At 44.8% G+C, this 13,755-nt stretch overlaps 1 protein-coding gene across 1 annotated transcript; it reads right to left on the bottom strand.

The window, feature by feature from the left end:
• Positions 1 to 6,837: 6,837 nt before the first annotated feature.
• On the bottom strand, positions 6,838 to 11,210 carry LOC136452303 (vesicle transport v-SNARE 13-like). The gene is made up of 5 exons (XM_066452924.1): positions 10,998 to 11,210; positions 10,833 to 10,891; positions 9,094 to 9,282; positions 8,134 to 8,304; positions 6,838 to 7,187 (listed from the first exon to the last, which is right to left on the bottom strand). The coding sequence occupies exons 1-5, from the start codon at positions 11,089 to 11,091 to the stop codon at positions 7,035 to 7,037; spliced, it is 666 nt and encodes a 221-aa protein (XP_066309021.1). The 5' UTR covers positions 11,092 to 11,210; the 3' UTR covers positions 6,838 to 7,034.
• Positions 11,211 to 13,755: the final 2,545 nt, after the last annotated feature.

Genomic DNA, 13,755 nt, shown 5'->3' with positions numbered 1-13,755 from the left:
CGCCACTTCGAGCAACACACTATGTCGACTAGTGCGAATGGAGCCTCCGATGCCCTCGGCATGGGACCCTCCGCTGGGTACAGTCTAATCTCTGTGATTACTGTAATTTGTATTCTTACTTTATCAATGAGTATGTCATCTATGCATGCTGTAGTGTTCATAAGAAATATACACATGCACATATATGCTGTCACAAACCTGCTAATGTTATATTTCTAGATTAAACTGATAATAAAAATGCCTAGATTTCTAACACACACACACACACACACAACCCCCCCCCCTACAATCCGCACTCCCCTGACCTGCAATCCGCGCTCGCCCCACTCCCCCAGGTCGATCGATTGCCTGGCTTTCCCTACGCACACGCGACAATGAGGACCACCGGCCGCGCAGCAGTCCGCCACCACATCGCCCACATCGGCAGCCATCGCACGCGACGCCAAGAAGAGGGTAAGAGGTTCCGAGTTGGGTTCTAAGTTCGGTTTATTGGGGTGATCTAGCTGAAAATTTTGTGTTTTTGTTGTGGATTGTTTGATATAAAATCTTATCCTTATTTTTGTTTGGGATTGGTCCACAATGAATTGCAACTTCATCAACGGGAGCAGGTTCAAATGCTTGGTCTCCCATCCTCGAAGTCTTGGGTGTGATTAGGTTTCACCTGTGCCTCTTTTGCCACAATAGGGTCAAACTAGAAGATGGACGCTGCCCCAGTTGTAGGAAGCAATACAACATAGTTTCTGCAGCGGTGGTGTCCATGGCGCAAAAGCAACCATTGGTACTGAATGAGAGATGAAAATATACCACCAACTGCTGGGACTGAACGAGACATTTTTCGGGTCCCAGGCATGCTAATGCTAATTATGGTACTTGACTCTTGCAATGAAACTTGGCATTATTCATGGCAAATTCCATCGTGGGAGTTAGTAGAGTCCGAACCAGTGTGGTGATCTTCACTATATTCTACATTTATAAAGTTCTTGGAATATTCACTATGTTGAGTAATTATTGACTCAGCTTTTGTAATGCAGATCTGCGATGTTGTTGCTGTGGCCCACTTCCTTAATGCAACTCTTGTGATCCCTACATTTCATCGGAATAGCGTTTGGTGTGATCCTAGATAATTGTTCGTTTTATGTTGTTTCCTTACCATAATAAAACATCCTTTTTCATTTGCGACTTCCTGTTTTTTTTTTTTTTTGTTGGGAACTACTTGTTTAAGAATCTGAAGCAGTTTGTCTAAGTTCTAAACATTAAAATGTAAATTTTAGCTTTCTAATTTGAGGTGATCATTGGGCTTCTGCACATCTTATTATGCAGTTTCACGTGGATATGGATATTGTCATCTAACTTGATGTATTTCTTTCAACACTTCTTAAACATTAAACTGGAAATTTTAGCATTCTAATTTAAGATGATCATTGGTATTGCTTCTGCACTTCTTATTATGCAGTTTCTTGAGGATATGGATATTATCATCTGACCTGATGTATTTCTTTCAGCAAATTTGATGATATATTTGAAGGTTTCAATCGAATGTTTCCTTGATGTGTTTGATCTCAATGCAGCTGGAATGCGCATGAGTTGACCTGCTATCGTACTCACTTCGATACTAGCCCTGCCTAAAATACAAGTCTAGAAAAATTATATGACACATGAGTGTTTTGCTTTGTGGAATATCTTATTTCACGTCCAAAACATGTTACCAACCGATCCAAAACTCTTGGGGTACCCAAACCGGAGGACCAAGAGTATGAAACTAGATGACCCACAATGAAAAACCAAGTGGCGGCCCATTTTATCATCGAGTCAGATCTTTCTATTACCATAATTTTATAACATCCATGTGTGCCGTATGTTTATTTTAGTCATCTTGACGAGGGCTACGTTAATGATGAATTCTAGTATAAAACTTGACCTACACTTGGGGCCTGTTTAGTTACTCCGAATTCCAGAATTTGGCACTATGCAAAAAGAAGATTCCCCATCACATCAAACTTGCGGTACATGCATGGAGTACTAAATGTTGACGAAATCAAAAACTAATTGCACAGTTTGGTTGTACTTTACGAGACGAACGTTTTGAGCCTAAGTAATCAACGTTTGGACAATTATTACCAAATAAAAACAAATGCTACAGTAAACACTGTAGCCACAGTGTGTCTGCCGGCGCCGACTTCGTCCGCAACTAAACGAGGGCTTGGCATTGTCCCAAGTAACTTTTGATGTCTTTAGTAAAATCAAAGCTAAAATATCCCAAACTGATGGATATATGACCTAGCAAACATGTGTACTTGTCTTTAGTATAGATAGAGAGGCTCATGTACATACACGCATTGTTCGCCTAAACGGCCGTTTAACCCGTTTAAACACCGTGTAAACGCTACACGGTGGTGCGCCGTTTCCGTTTAATCACCCGTTTATCCCCGTTTAATTGGTCGTTTAGTCCGTTTAATGGAACGTTTTGCCCGAATAATGGCTAAACGATAGGTGACCGACTATTTACCGTTTAGCGTTTAGGAAAACACTGATACACGTATGCATACTCACATCTATAAACACATATGCACACTTTGCCTCTACAAGGCTAAGAATATCTTCACCTTTTTTTGCCAAACGGGTAAAAAAGAAACAGATTTGCTAAATGGCAACCGCATGTTTTGGAGCTTCAAGACATGCGGATTCTTGGCCGTTGGATGCTGGACGGACGGCTGACATGCTGATGCTGCACGGATCCGCCAAGGCTCCAACGACGGATGCAGTCCGTGCTGCAGTCGGCGCCGGCCGGGGCATTGGACGCGCTTCTGGGACTTCAGCGCCCGCGTGGAGGACCAGGCTGCTTCACTAGAGATCACGTGGCCCAAAAGGCCCACGGCGAAGATTTTGTGAAGATTTTTTTTCTTTTGAAATTTATGAAGAATTTGACATATATTTTCCTAATGTTTGGAATCCATAGAAATAATTTAAATTCTTTTAAAAAAATTGGCATATATTTCTGTTATTTCCAAATTATATCACTCTATCCAATAAATTACACTGAAGAAATTATTGTAAATATAGTAATAAGGCGGTGTAAATATGACTATAAGACAGTGTAAGTGCATAAAAAAAATATGGTTCTTGGGAGGGGCTAAAACAACCGGTTGCTAGCTAGACAAATTCAAAAGAAACTTCTCCTTAAAACCTAGACTCATAATAAGGGGTGAACGCCAGGAGCTGAAAATACCAACTTCTCCCCGCTCTATCTTCCAAATGTACTATGACAGTTGTTTTAATTTACTAAACGTTTTTCAAAATAGCTTTAGCTCCACACTGGAGCTACTTGTGGAGCCAAAGAAAAAAATAAAATAAAAAATGTTGCTCCACCAATGAAGCATGTAGCAAACGTTATGTTTGAAATTTAAATCGATTTCTTCGCCTAGAAAGCATGAAAATATTTTTTTAAGGAGACAAACTGTGCTTTTAAGAATGGAATGTGTGCGGTAGCCGGTAGGGACGCGAGGGAAGAATAATGAGAAGATGGTGTGTTGTCAAAAAAAAATGAGAAGATGGTGGTTGTCTGCAACTGCAATGGATGCATGCATGGATTCCAGCAACGGGGAAACTGGGAACTCTCTCTAGCTAATTTCAAATCATGAGGCGAGCTCGAGTTCGATATATAACAAAGTTTCAAATTTGAATCTCTCCTAAAGTTTAGGCAGCACGCAAGTTTCATTTTGTTTTCTTTTTTGTCAGGAAATTAAACCCAAATACAATTACTTGGTACTCGAGGGAAATACTGTGAAGTACGTCTGCGTAGCGGTGAGAGCTACGGCGAGGCCAGCGACAACGAAGGAAATGGCGGACCAGGGGCTGCCGAAGTAGTCGCGCCTGAGCGCCGCCATGTTCTTGTGCCACCACGAGCCGCAGTATCGGTCCACGTCATGATACAACACGGAGAAGACCTGGCGCCTGTAGTTCATGGCACTGCCGTCCCCGAGGTGGCTGAAGAATTGCGCCGCTGCCTCGTCGTCGACCAGTAGGTTGACCAGGATGCCGCACCGGCGGAGCAGCGCCACGACCTCCGCCGTGCGGACTATCATGCTCATGAGGTTGACGTAGCTCATGACCACGCGTGCCTCCTCCCCGCCCTGGCTCTGCTCGAACGCGATCAGGTTGATCAGAAGAGGCCTGTTCATGTCGTCGACCTCGACCACGGGAATCACCATGACGCCTCTGGTGGCGTCAAACGTCACGTCGTAGTCGTGCATGCCCCCATCTGAGCTCCGGGCCACGAAGGTCACCCCCGCCGCCCTCATCTCGGCGGCCCGCGGTATCACCCGCACCTTCGAGGACCCAGCCGACCGGTTGGGCACGACGCTCTCGTACAGCAGGTGAAGGAGGAGACGGATCTCAGAGGTGGCAGAAGGCGTCGCGCCATGCTTGATGCCGATGTACTCAAGGAAGAGATTGAAGAGGGTCTCCCTGTTGCCGCCATGCGCGCCGGCGACGACGTCGTATATCTTCTCGACGACGAAGAACGGGATCTGGTTCTCCAGCAAGAGGAGGTCGTTGGTGATGAGCGTGCGGCCCCAGGCGGCGTCGCAGAGCTTGTCGGGGCACTTGGTGTGCCACTTGAAGAAGAACTCGAGGATGAAGGAGCCGTCGAGGAGGAGCATCCGGACGAACTCGTCGGAGTCGAGGGCGGGCCGCTCGCTGTAGCACGGGACTCCATGGACCACATCTCCTGGATCAGCAGGGACGAGCTGACGGCGGGGCTGCGGGACAGCAGGTCGTGGAGGTAGCACCACTTGTGGTCCTCCATGGCGCGGATGGACACCATGCGCGGCTCGTAGGCAGTCGGGTTGCTCTCGCGGACGTAGGCGGGGACGCGGAAGATGGTGAACGGCTGATCCCTCCACTGCGGCAACTGTGCTCGCAGGGTGCTCAACGTCGCCTCTCCACTGAAGCTTCCAACGGCGTCACGCTCGCAATGGCGATTAGCGTGGAGGGAAAAAAAAAAAAGCGGTGAGACAAGCACCTCGTTCAGGTCCAGCTCACCGCCGGGCCACCAGACTCAGAGGTCAAGCTAAGGAGACTGGTCTGTGCACGATAGGAAAGTAAATGGGAAGGTCGCGTTTGACATAGGTCAGCTTCGTCGGTGAAGCTATCAGTTTTTATGGTAAAACTAAGCTATTTTTTAATCTTATTTAATAAAACAGTTTCACTTGCTACAAATGAATAAAATGACTATACTACCCTCTCTTTGCTTTTTCTCCGATATTTTTTCTCGTCTCCTTCCCATGGCCGTCTACATCTCCCCTTCCTTGCCATGGCCGTGCACCAAACAGCATTCCGGCGGTCTGCGCCCAGCGCCCACGGCGGCAGCCCCGACACTCTGCCCCCGCCCCAAGCGGCCGCGCACCGACGAGCGGCGCCCCGGTGGCCGCGCCCCGGCGTGCTGCGCCTCCGGCGAGCTGCGACCCCCGACGAGCTACTCCATTTTTTCCCCTTCTCCTCTTTCTTCCCCACGCCGCCCGTTCTTCTTCGAGTCACTCCCGACGCACTCCCGCGAGCATCGAGCGGTGGCGCCCGCCCCGAAGACCGTGGCCGCGTGCTCGCCGGCGGCCTCGTCCGCGCCCGCGCTCCCACGTGGCGCGCCGGTCGCGTCTGCGCGTGGCCCCGGCGGCGTTCGCGTTGCAGGTGCTCTGCGTGGCCCCGGCGGCGTCTGCGTCCAGTGCTGTAGGTGCTCTGGAGGCCGAGCTGCTCGCGCTCCACGGCCGCGTCGCGCGTGCCCCTGCGGCGGCGCGTGGTCCCGACGGCTGCGCCCGCTCGCTCTCCGGTCGCGGCGGCGCTCGCTAGCCCCGGCGGCAGCGGCGTCCGCTCTCGCGCGCAGCAGACCTGTGTTCGGCGGCGCTCGCTCGCTTGTCCTTCAGTCCTTGCACATGGTAGGCCACAAAATGGCAGGTGAAGATGTGATAAACTATTTTTTTTCCTAACTATAAGAGATGATCGCTCGTTTGTTTCAGCCAACCCAAACCAGTCAGCCAACAGTGTTTTACTCTCATAATAAATCAGCACCACGAACCAGCGAACAGGCCGGATAGAGGTGAAATAACCATGCTCCAACTTAATTTTGAAAACCAGCATTGTATACATACTCCCTCCATCCTAAATAAATCAATTCTTAAAATCCGTGTCAGTCAAACTATCTTAAATTTGATTAACTTTATAGAAAGGGTAACAACATATATGATATAAAATAAGCATATTATGAAAATATTTTCTATGGTATATCTGATGATACTGATTTGATGTCATAATTTTTGACAGATTTTTCTAGAAATTCAGTTAAAGTTTAAAAAGTTTGATTTAAGATAACTTTAGGAATCTATTTATCAGAGACATAGGAAGTACGTAACATGATTGTCTATCACCCACTTAAATACGATGATCACAAATTTCACAATATCTCCTCTCGTCGCGATTAAGAAAGAGCTACTTCTCCTCGCGATCAAGAGCGAGCTACCTACTACGTACTAAATTTCTAGACTTGCTTTACTATACAATTAGTATATAATATGTGCGTACTAGAATTGCTAGAGGATAATATTTAGGCCGGAGTATACCACATACGACCCTGTATTAAGCGGAACGCAAATGCCATGAAAGCAAACATCTCAACGCCCATGGATCTCTCGTATATAAATGATCATATAAAATGAGCTTTCACCCGGCCTCTTATCGGGCTTGAAATTTTAAAAAAAATACAGTAACATTCTAAAATATGCTTGCTTACTTATTGCCTATCCGTTCAGTTTTTCTTTCAAATAAAAACCAATCAGATATACAAAAGTCTGCTTCACGGCCTGAACATGTTTCCTCACACGACACATTCGATACCATACAAGCACATGCCACAGAAATATTGATCTAAAAAGTAAAAGCAAATCGAAAAGAAAAACACAAAATCACGATACAAGAAAAAAATCACAGCTGCCTTCCTCTTCGTCCTGGTTACAGTAGAAAACTACTGTCCAATGCAAAGCAATCCTCTAGTGCACGAACTTGAAATACAGGATCACGAGGATAGCCAAGACAAGGACTGCTATGATGAGAACGATGATCCACTTGTTTCTATCCATTTTCCTCATCATGCCTCCGATGATCCTCCTGCTCTTGCCAACATTGTTATCCACCTCATCCAACTGCAGTTCCAAATAAGGATTACACAACACGGGGTTAAATAGGAAACAGGAGATTTGAACAGAACAGACAGCAACCGCACGTTGGTAATTGGGGATACCAGTTATTGTATTTAACTGGTGTATGGCAGCATGGACTCTGGCATCAACTATTGCCCATATTTGTTTGAACTTAAACTATGGACTACGAGTTGGCAGTGAAGAACAAGCTATACTGTGTTTTTCTAATCCAAGTTGATGCATTAGATGATCTGATAAACATACAAACTTGGTGACGTCCGGTTCAATTAATAATAAGTTTATATTGATATCCATCTATCTATTATCTATGCAAGTCATCCCCACTCAGCAATTAATTACTCTAAAGAATCCATATTGATAGTGGGCTCAGTGTTTCAGGCGTGTGCCCCCGCAGTGGTATCACGTCTTTAGGCATGTGAAAATAGGTGCACTTAATGAACATGTGCAGTGCTTGTCAATTACATCAGTCACGAGTAACATAAAAATGGAAGGGGGGGGGGTGTACTCTATGGAATTAAAAGCAAGTCTATGCATGACAAGAAATGAAAAACATTGAAGAGTTATTAAAACTCAGCCAATATAGACAATACGGATAACTAGGAAAAAGAACTGTTGAAGAAAAGTAGGTCAGGGTCTACACTATATCCTTTAAATGTTTGCTGACATCAAAAGGCATAATAAACATAATTATCCACATACAAACTTGTATGCATAACATTTTTTTAACAGTAGACTATGAAAAGCTACATTTCATCTAATCTGAAACAGAATAAGGTAGAGAGAAACTTGAGACTTGTGAGTGATTTCCTTTCAACAAATTGCATAGTACTGGAGGTTTAAGATAATTTAATTTAAAACAAAACCAAATGGCACACAAAAACCAAAACAATTAGTTCAAACCGGCAGAATTAGGAAAACAGATACTTACTACATCATGAGCATGCAAGAGAGATTGGCGCTGTTGATTCAGGTCATGCAAGATGGAGACACCAAGATCTTCAGTCTCCAGCATAGTTTTATGGCTATCTCTGAGCCTATCAGTTGTTCGGTTCTGTCTCTCGGTTGCCCTGAGCAATCTTGACCTTTGATCAGCAGAAACCTGTGTGATCATCAAAAAACAACATTAGACTCTCATGGAGACCATCAACTTTTTATTTGCAGGTTGAAGGATAAACCCATGTAACTAACAAATAAACAAATCTAAGATTGATGATGAATCAGAAATATGTGCGTGCAAAAGGACAAGGGCCTCATACTTCATCAGAATATGAATGTTGCCATATTGATATGGCTAGACCCTAGTCATATGGATTCTGGACAGCATATGCCATAGCATGCAGGACACATTACTATCACCTTGCAGGCATTATTGATAGCTTTGGCTTATCCATGCTACAGGGGTAGTCTTTAGAATTTTCTAGATTGGTATAGTGCTGCCTCAACAAAAATTGATTGATATTTTCGATGAACAAAATGGGAAAACATGTGCTTCGTCATTCAGAGTGTGTTTATGATGAAATGTGAATTCATTCACTATAAGTCCATGAAACAACCAAAGAACACATCCTGACATTAGCTACTCATGCAAGGCATTGCTTTTGTCCCAACTAGCTCCACATCTGTAATTTGGAAGGTTCAATGCTTCCACTCACTGCAGTACTGGAGGAGCCATAGACACTTGTACCCTGATCACAGAGCTAAAATCACAGAACTTAAGCCAAATTAACACCAACCAAACAGGTATGTTTATGTGTCATTTCTGACAAATAACCAATAGAAAATGATGGTTCAGATATAGACATGCCTTGCACAACCTTGTTAACAAACCAAAAAGAGCATGATTCACTCCAGATGAGAATGATTCATGAATCCAGAAAAGGTAACATACCCCCAATGCATCTGCCATTCCTGACTCCAACAACTCCTCCCTCGCCCCCTGCTGTGCATTACCACTGGTGATCCTCTTCAGCGCTCCCTTGAGGTTATTAAGATCTGACTTGTACTCCCTGATCTTTGCTAGGAGCCCAGCTCTAATGCTTGGTTGGAGGTTCCTTGCTTCGAGATCCATCTTCCTTATCTGAAAACAAAAACAACATTACCAATATACAACACATGTCTTGCGCCACACAAGAAAACTTTCATTTGATCACCGCTTAGCCTGATCTTAAAAGAAGGAAACGTCCCCAGATTTACACAATTATGTAATCCATAGAATTGAAAATCTTCCGCGATCGATAAAAAATACAGCTCTCAAGAAGGATCTTTCCTTGTTTTTTTTTCTCCCTACAGCTGAATATAATTCCAAAGCCAAATTCAGTGTGATTTCGTGAGGGTGGTGTATCCTTCAGCTACTTGGTAACAAGGACGAATCGGCTATGTTTATAATCTCTACACCTAAAAAGACTCTAAAGTAATCATCTACCAGTGATACCAAATCCCACCTACCCGTATAACACCTGGTCTGCCAGGCATGTCGAACTCATGCAAAGTCTTGCGCTAGAAGTCTGAAGTCGTCCTGCGCTAGAAGTCTGACGAAGATACAAAGTTACCCGCGCCAAAAGTCCGACAACGATACGAACTTCTGATAACACGAAGTCTCTGTCTATATTTCTCGTAGCACGCCGTGGAGAATTATGAGGCACATCAAACTCGTCAAACTCTACCGGCCTCCTCCAGGTCATTGATCTGAGCTCTAGGAGTTCCCGTCGCTGCCGCTATTGGCCTCCTCCACGCGGACGATGTTGATCTGAGCGCTATGAGTTCCCGACGCTGCTGCTACGAACATTAATCATCCGCCGCTACGAAGGTTTGCTAGCAAGTTCCATGATCCGTCTGACTGCAGTAAGATGCTGCAATATTCAAATGTTCAGGAAAAGTGTTGTGGAGCCAGTGCAATACTGCAATCGGAGGCCGGCAGGCTGGCTATGGCCTTGGTCCAGCCGGTGTATAAGGCAAGAGGAGGCCATCCACAGCCAGTTAGGCAACGACTGGTCTATCTATGGTCCTTCAGAAAATTGCTTAGCCATCATCTTTTCCTGTTCTGAAAGTGTTTTGCCAACATGGATGGATCTTTTAACCTACGCACCACATGATAGACAGAATACTTCTAAAAGCTAGCAATTCCTTGTTATGCTTTAGAGACTAGAACAATTTCATCCCAAAAAGTCTGAAATCTCAATTAGTAGTTGTAGAGATTTAACAATTTGATCCCTGAATGTTCAGGCCAAAGGGGAAAAATCTAAATCTTCAATTCTCAATTAATTGTAGAGATTTGTTGCAGCTTCTCAGTGCCTGTAGTTGTGAATTGAGTATACTTTTTAACAAAAGGGGTAATAATACTGAAAAGACTGTAATAACATCATCGTCTACCTGTTAATACCAAGTCTCACCTACCCGTATTCAGAATCAATCTAGTAAGATCTCGTCCTCATCCCTCGTATTCAGGCCAATGGAATTTTGGCACCTTCTTTATCTGAGTTAATGGGCCTTGATTAAAGCAAGGTGCAAGGAACCGTGTTTCATAACGGTAAAGGTTGGAGTTCTCCGATTTCTCTGAAATGATCGTTTACCCGGTGCAACGCACGGGCATTACCCTAGTAAAACAAAAAAAAAGGAGAGGCGAGGTACCAGTGCATCAGCGCCATCGATGCCGGATTGGATCTCCGCCGCCTTCTGCTTCAACTTCTCTGCGCGACCAAAAATCCAATGAATAGACGATTCGGAGGGATAGACTACCGAGATTGCTTCCAGGATACAAGAGCCTAGCGGGATTTGGTAAGGGTGGAGGATTACCTCCTTGTAGGGCGGCGGCGGCGGTGCATTTGCGGGTGAGGGAGGCGGACGCCTCGCAGTACTGGCGCTCATAGCCCTCGAACACCTCGCTCATGGCGCCCAGAACTCGATCCTAGGCACCGTCTGGCTAAACCCTCGATTTTTTCTCTGGAGCGATCGCGTCGAGAGGAGTCGAGGCGAAGGAAGAAATGGGGGAGGACACGTTCGCTTGGTCTTGTTTTTTTTTTCTTATAAGCCATACTTTTTTCCGTTAATAAACAGTGTTTTTCTCAACTCAACCAATGATACTTTCAGTCATGATTTATCCGTAAACACGCTTAAATAAACAGGACAGTAGTCGATGGTTTGTGGTGGGGTGAGGCTAGCCTCGCCTCTCTAGCACGCACGAAAACCTTACCTAAAATGTTCTAGCCAAACAAATAGGTTGGCTCTATATTCTCGCTGAGAAAGGTAATATAGTTGCTAGCCAACCTCTCGTACAAGCAGCCCATTTTTGGATTAATTGGAACCGGTATTGAGAGTTTGGAGACAAAAATTTTAGATTTTTTTTTTTGCTTGTTTTACGTGTTGGAGTTTTTTTTATGCTTTATGTGTGGGAGTTTTGATGGGTAGGAGAACGGGAGTTGAGAGAACCAACTCCCACTTTGATGAGGATTGTGTTTTTAATAAAAGATAAATGAATCTTCACCACCTATCACGACTTGTTATATAATTTCTCACTCAAAACCCTACACTAAACAGGAGATACGATTTTTCTCTTTTATTTTCATTCATGACACAAACAAGAGACTGTGACTAAAAATCAAATTTTCACATTAACTCACTCTATCAACTCACACCACTAATTTATATGCCTCTTCCCATATAATTACCAAACACACCAAAGGGTTAATTTGAACTACACTATGGGTCCGTTCAGCTGCACTAGGTTGTCGTGACTCTCATTGCATTTCCTATTATTGAGAGAAAAATACAATGGAATGGTTGTCTAGCAGTGCTGTGACCATCAGCCGAACAGGTGGAATATAAATATCACGGATTGAAGATATACCATTACTATTTATATATTTGTAAATATGTCATTACAATTGACGTGTTTCACAAAGCATGCCATTTTGTACGTCTTAATGCCTTTAAACAATCGTACTGTCGTATTGCCCAAAATACCCCTTTTGTTCTTCATCTGTTTCTTCTTCTCCTTGATCCAAAGACATGAAGGTATTATCGTCGGCGGGCATGGTGGCGGCTATCCCCATCCCCAATCACCGTGCCACACTTCCCATGGCAAGGGCGCCGCACGGGTGCAACCACCATCGTCACTCCTTCTCCGCCACTATCTTGCGACCTTGAGTCCTCATCCCTACCATCACTCACCCGACAAAGGACCTAGGGAGTCAGCCATGGCGAGTTGAGCTCACCTAATACGGCCATAGATCTAGGTGTGGGTGCGGTCATGGAGCTAGTGTGTGGCTGAAAGGTCCTAATATGGCTAGAGTATGTGAATAGCCAATTTAAAAATATACAAATCAACTAGAGCAATTGATTAGTGTAACAAATAGCGAAATGCAAACTTGCTCTAGCTCTACAAGGGTTGCAAGCCACCTATCCAATCAATTCTACTTGTTATCATCTCTAGACACATAATTTGCTATGTCACTACTCACTAAGAGCTCTCACACTTGCTACACTAAAGAGCTCCACTAGATGAACTTAAAATAACAAAGCAAGCTCTCAATTCTAATTACACTAAAGAGCTTGCTATAACTAGTTTGCAAGAATATAAATAAGTGAGTAGGGTGATTATACCGCCGTGCAGAGGAGTAAACCAATCACAAGATGAATACTAAATCAATCACTGGGAGAATACCAAAGGGCAAGAGACAACCAATTTTTCTCTCGAGGTTCACGTGCTTGCTGGTATGCTAGTCCCCGTTGTGTCGACCAATACTTGGTGATTCGGCGGCTAAGAGGTGTTGCACGAACCTCGTCCACATAATTGGACACCACAAGAACCTACCCACAAGTGAGGTAACTCAATGACACGAGCAATCCACTAAAGTTACCTTTCGGCGCTCCACCGGGGAAGGCACAAGACCTCTCATAATTACCACGATCAGAGCTGGAGATAATTATCAACCTCCACTCAACGATCCTTGCTGCTCTAAGCCGTCTAGGTGGCGGCAACCACCAAGAGTAACAAGTGAATCCCACAGCGAAACACGAATACCAAGTGCCTTTAGATGCAATCACTCAAGCAATGCACTTGGATTCTCTCTCAATCTCACAATGATGATTGATCAATGATGGAGATGAGTGGGAGGGCTTTGGCTAAGCTCACAAGGTTGCTATGTTAATATAAATGGCCAAGAGAGTGAGCTTGAGCCGGCCATATGGCTTAAATAGATAGCCCCCACGAATAGAGACGTTGGGCTCCTAACTGCACTGAACACGGGGCGACCGGACGCGCAGGTCAGATCGACCGGACGCTGGACCCTAGTGTCTGGTCGCGCGATGTGTGCCATGTGTCCCCTGCTTCAAACGCTGATCACCCGATCTCAATGGTCATCAATACATTTAAGCTGTGACCAGACGTGCTGCTTTGAAGTGACCAGACGCAGGACCTCAGCGTCCGGTCATTTCCAGTAAGTATCCAAAAGCAAAAAAACACGACCGAACGCGTTCGGTCATGCCCGACCGAACTCACCCAGCGTCCGGTCACTCAACGTCCCTCCTGTGCGCCACATATGTCATCATACGT

Source organism: Miscanthus floridulus, chromosome 5, assembly GCF_019320115.1.
Source record: "Miscanthus floridulus cultivar M001 chromosome 5, ASM1932011v1, whole genome shotgun sequence".
Classification (NCBI taxonomy): domain Eukaryota; kingdom Viridiplantae; phylum Streptophyta; class Magnoliopsida; order Poales; family Poaceae; genus Miscanthus; species Miscanthus floridulus.
Note: the sequence above shows the minus strand (reverse complement) of the source record. Positions and strands in the feature narration are given on the sequence as shown.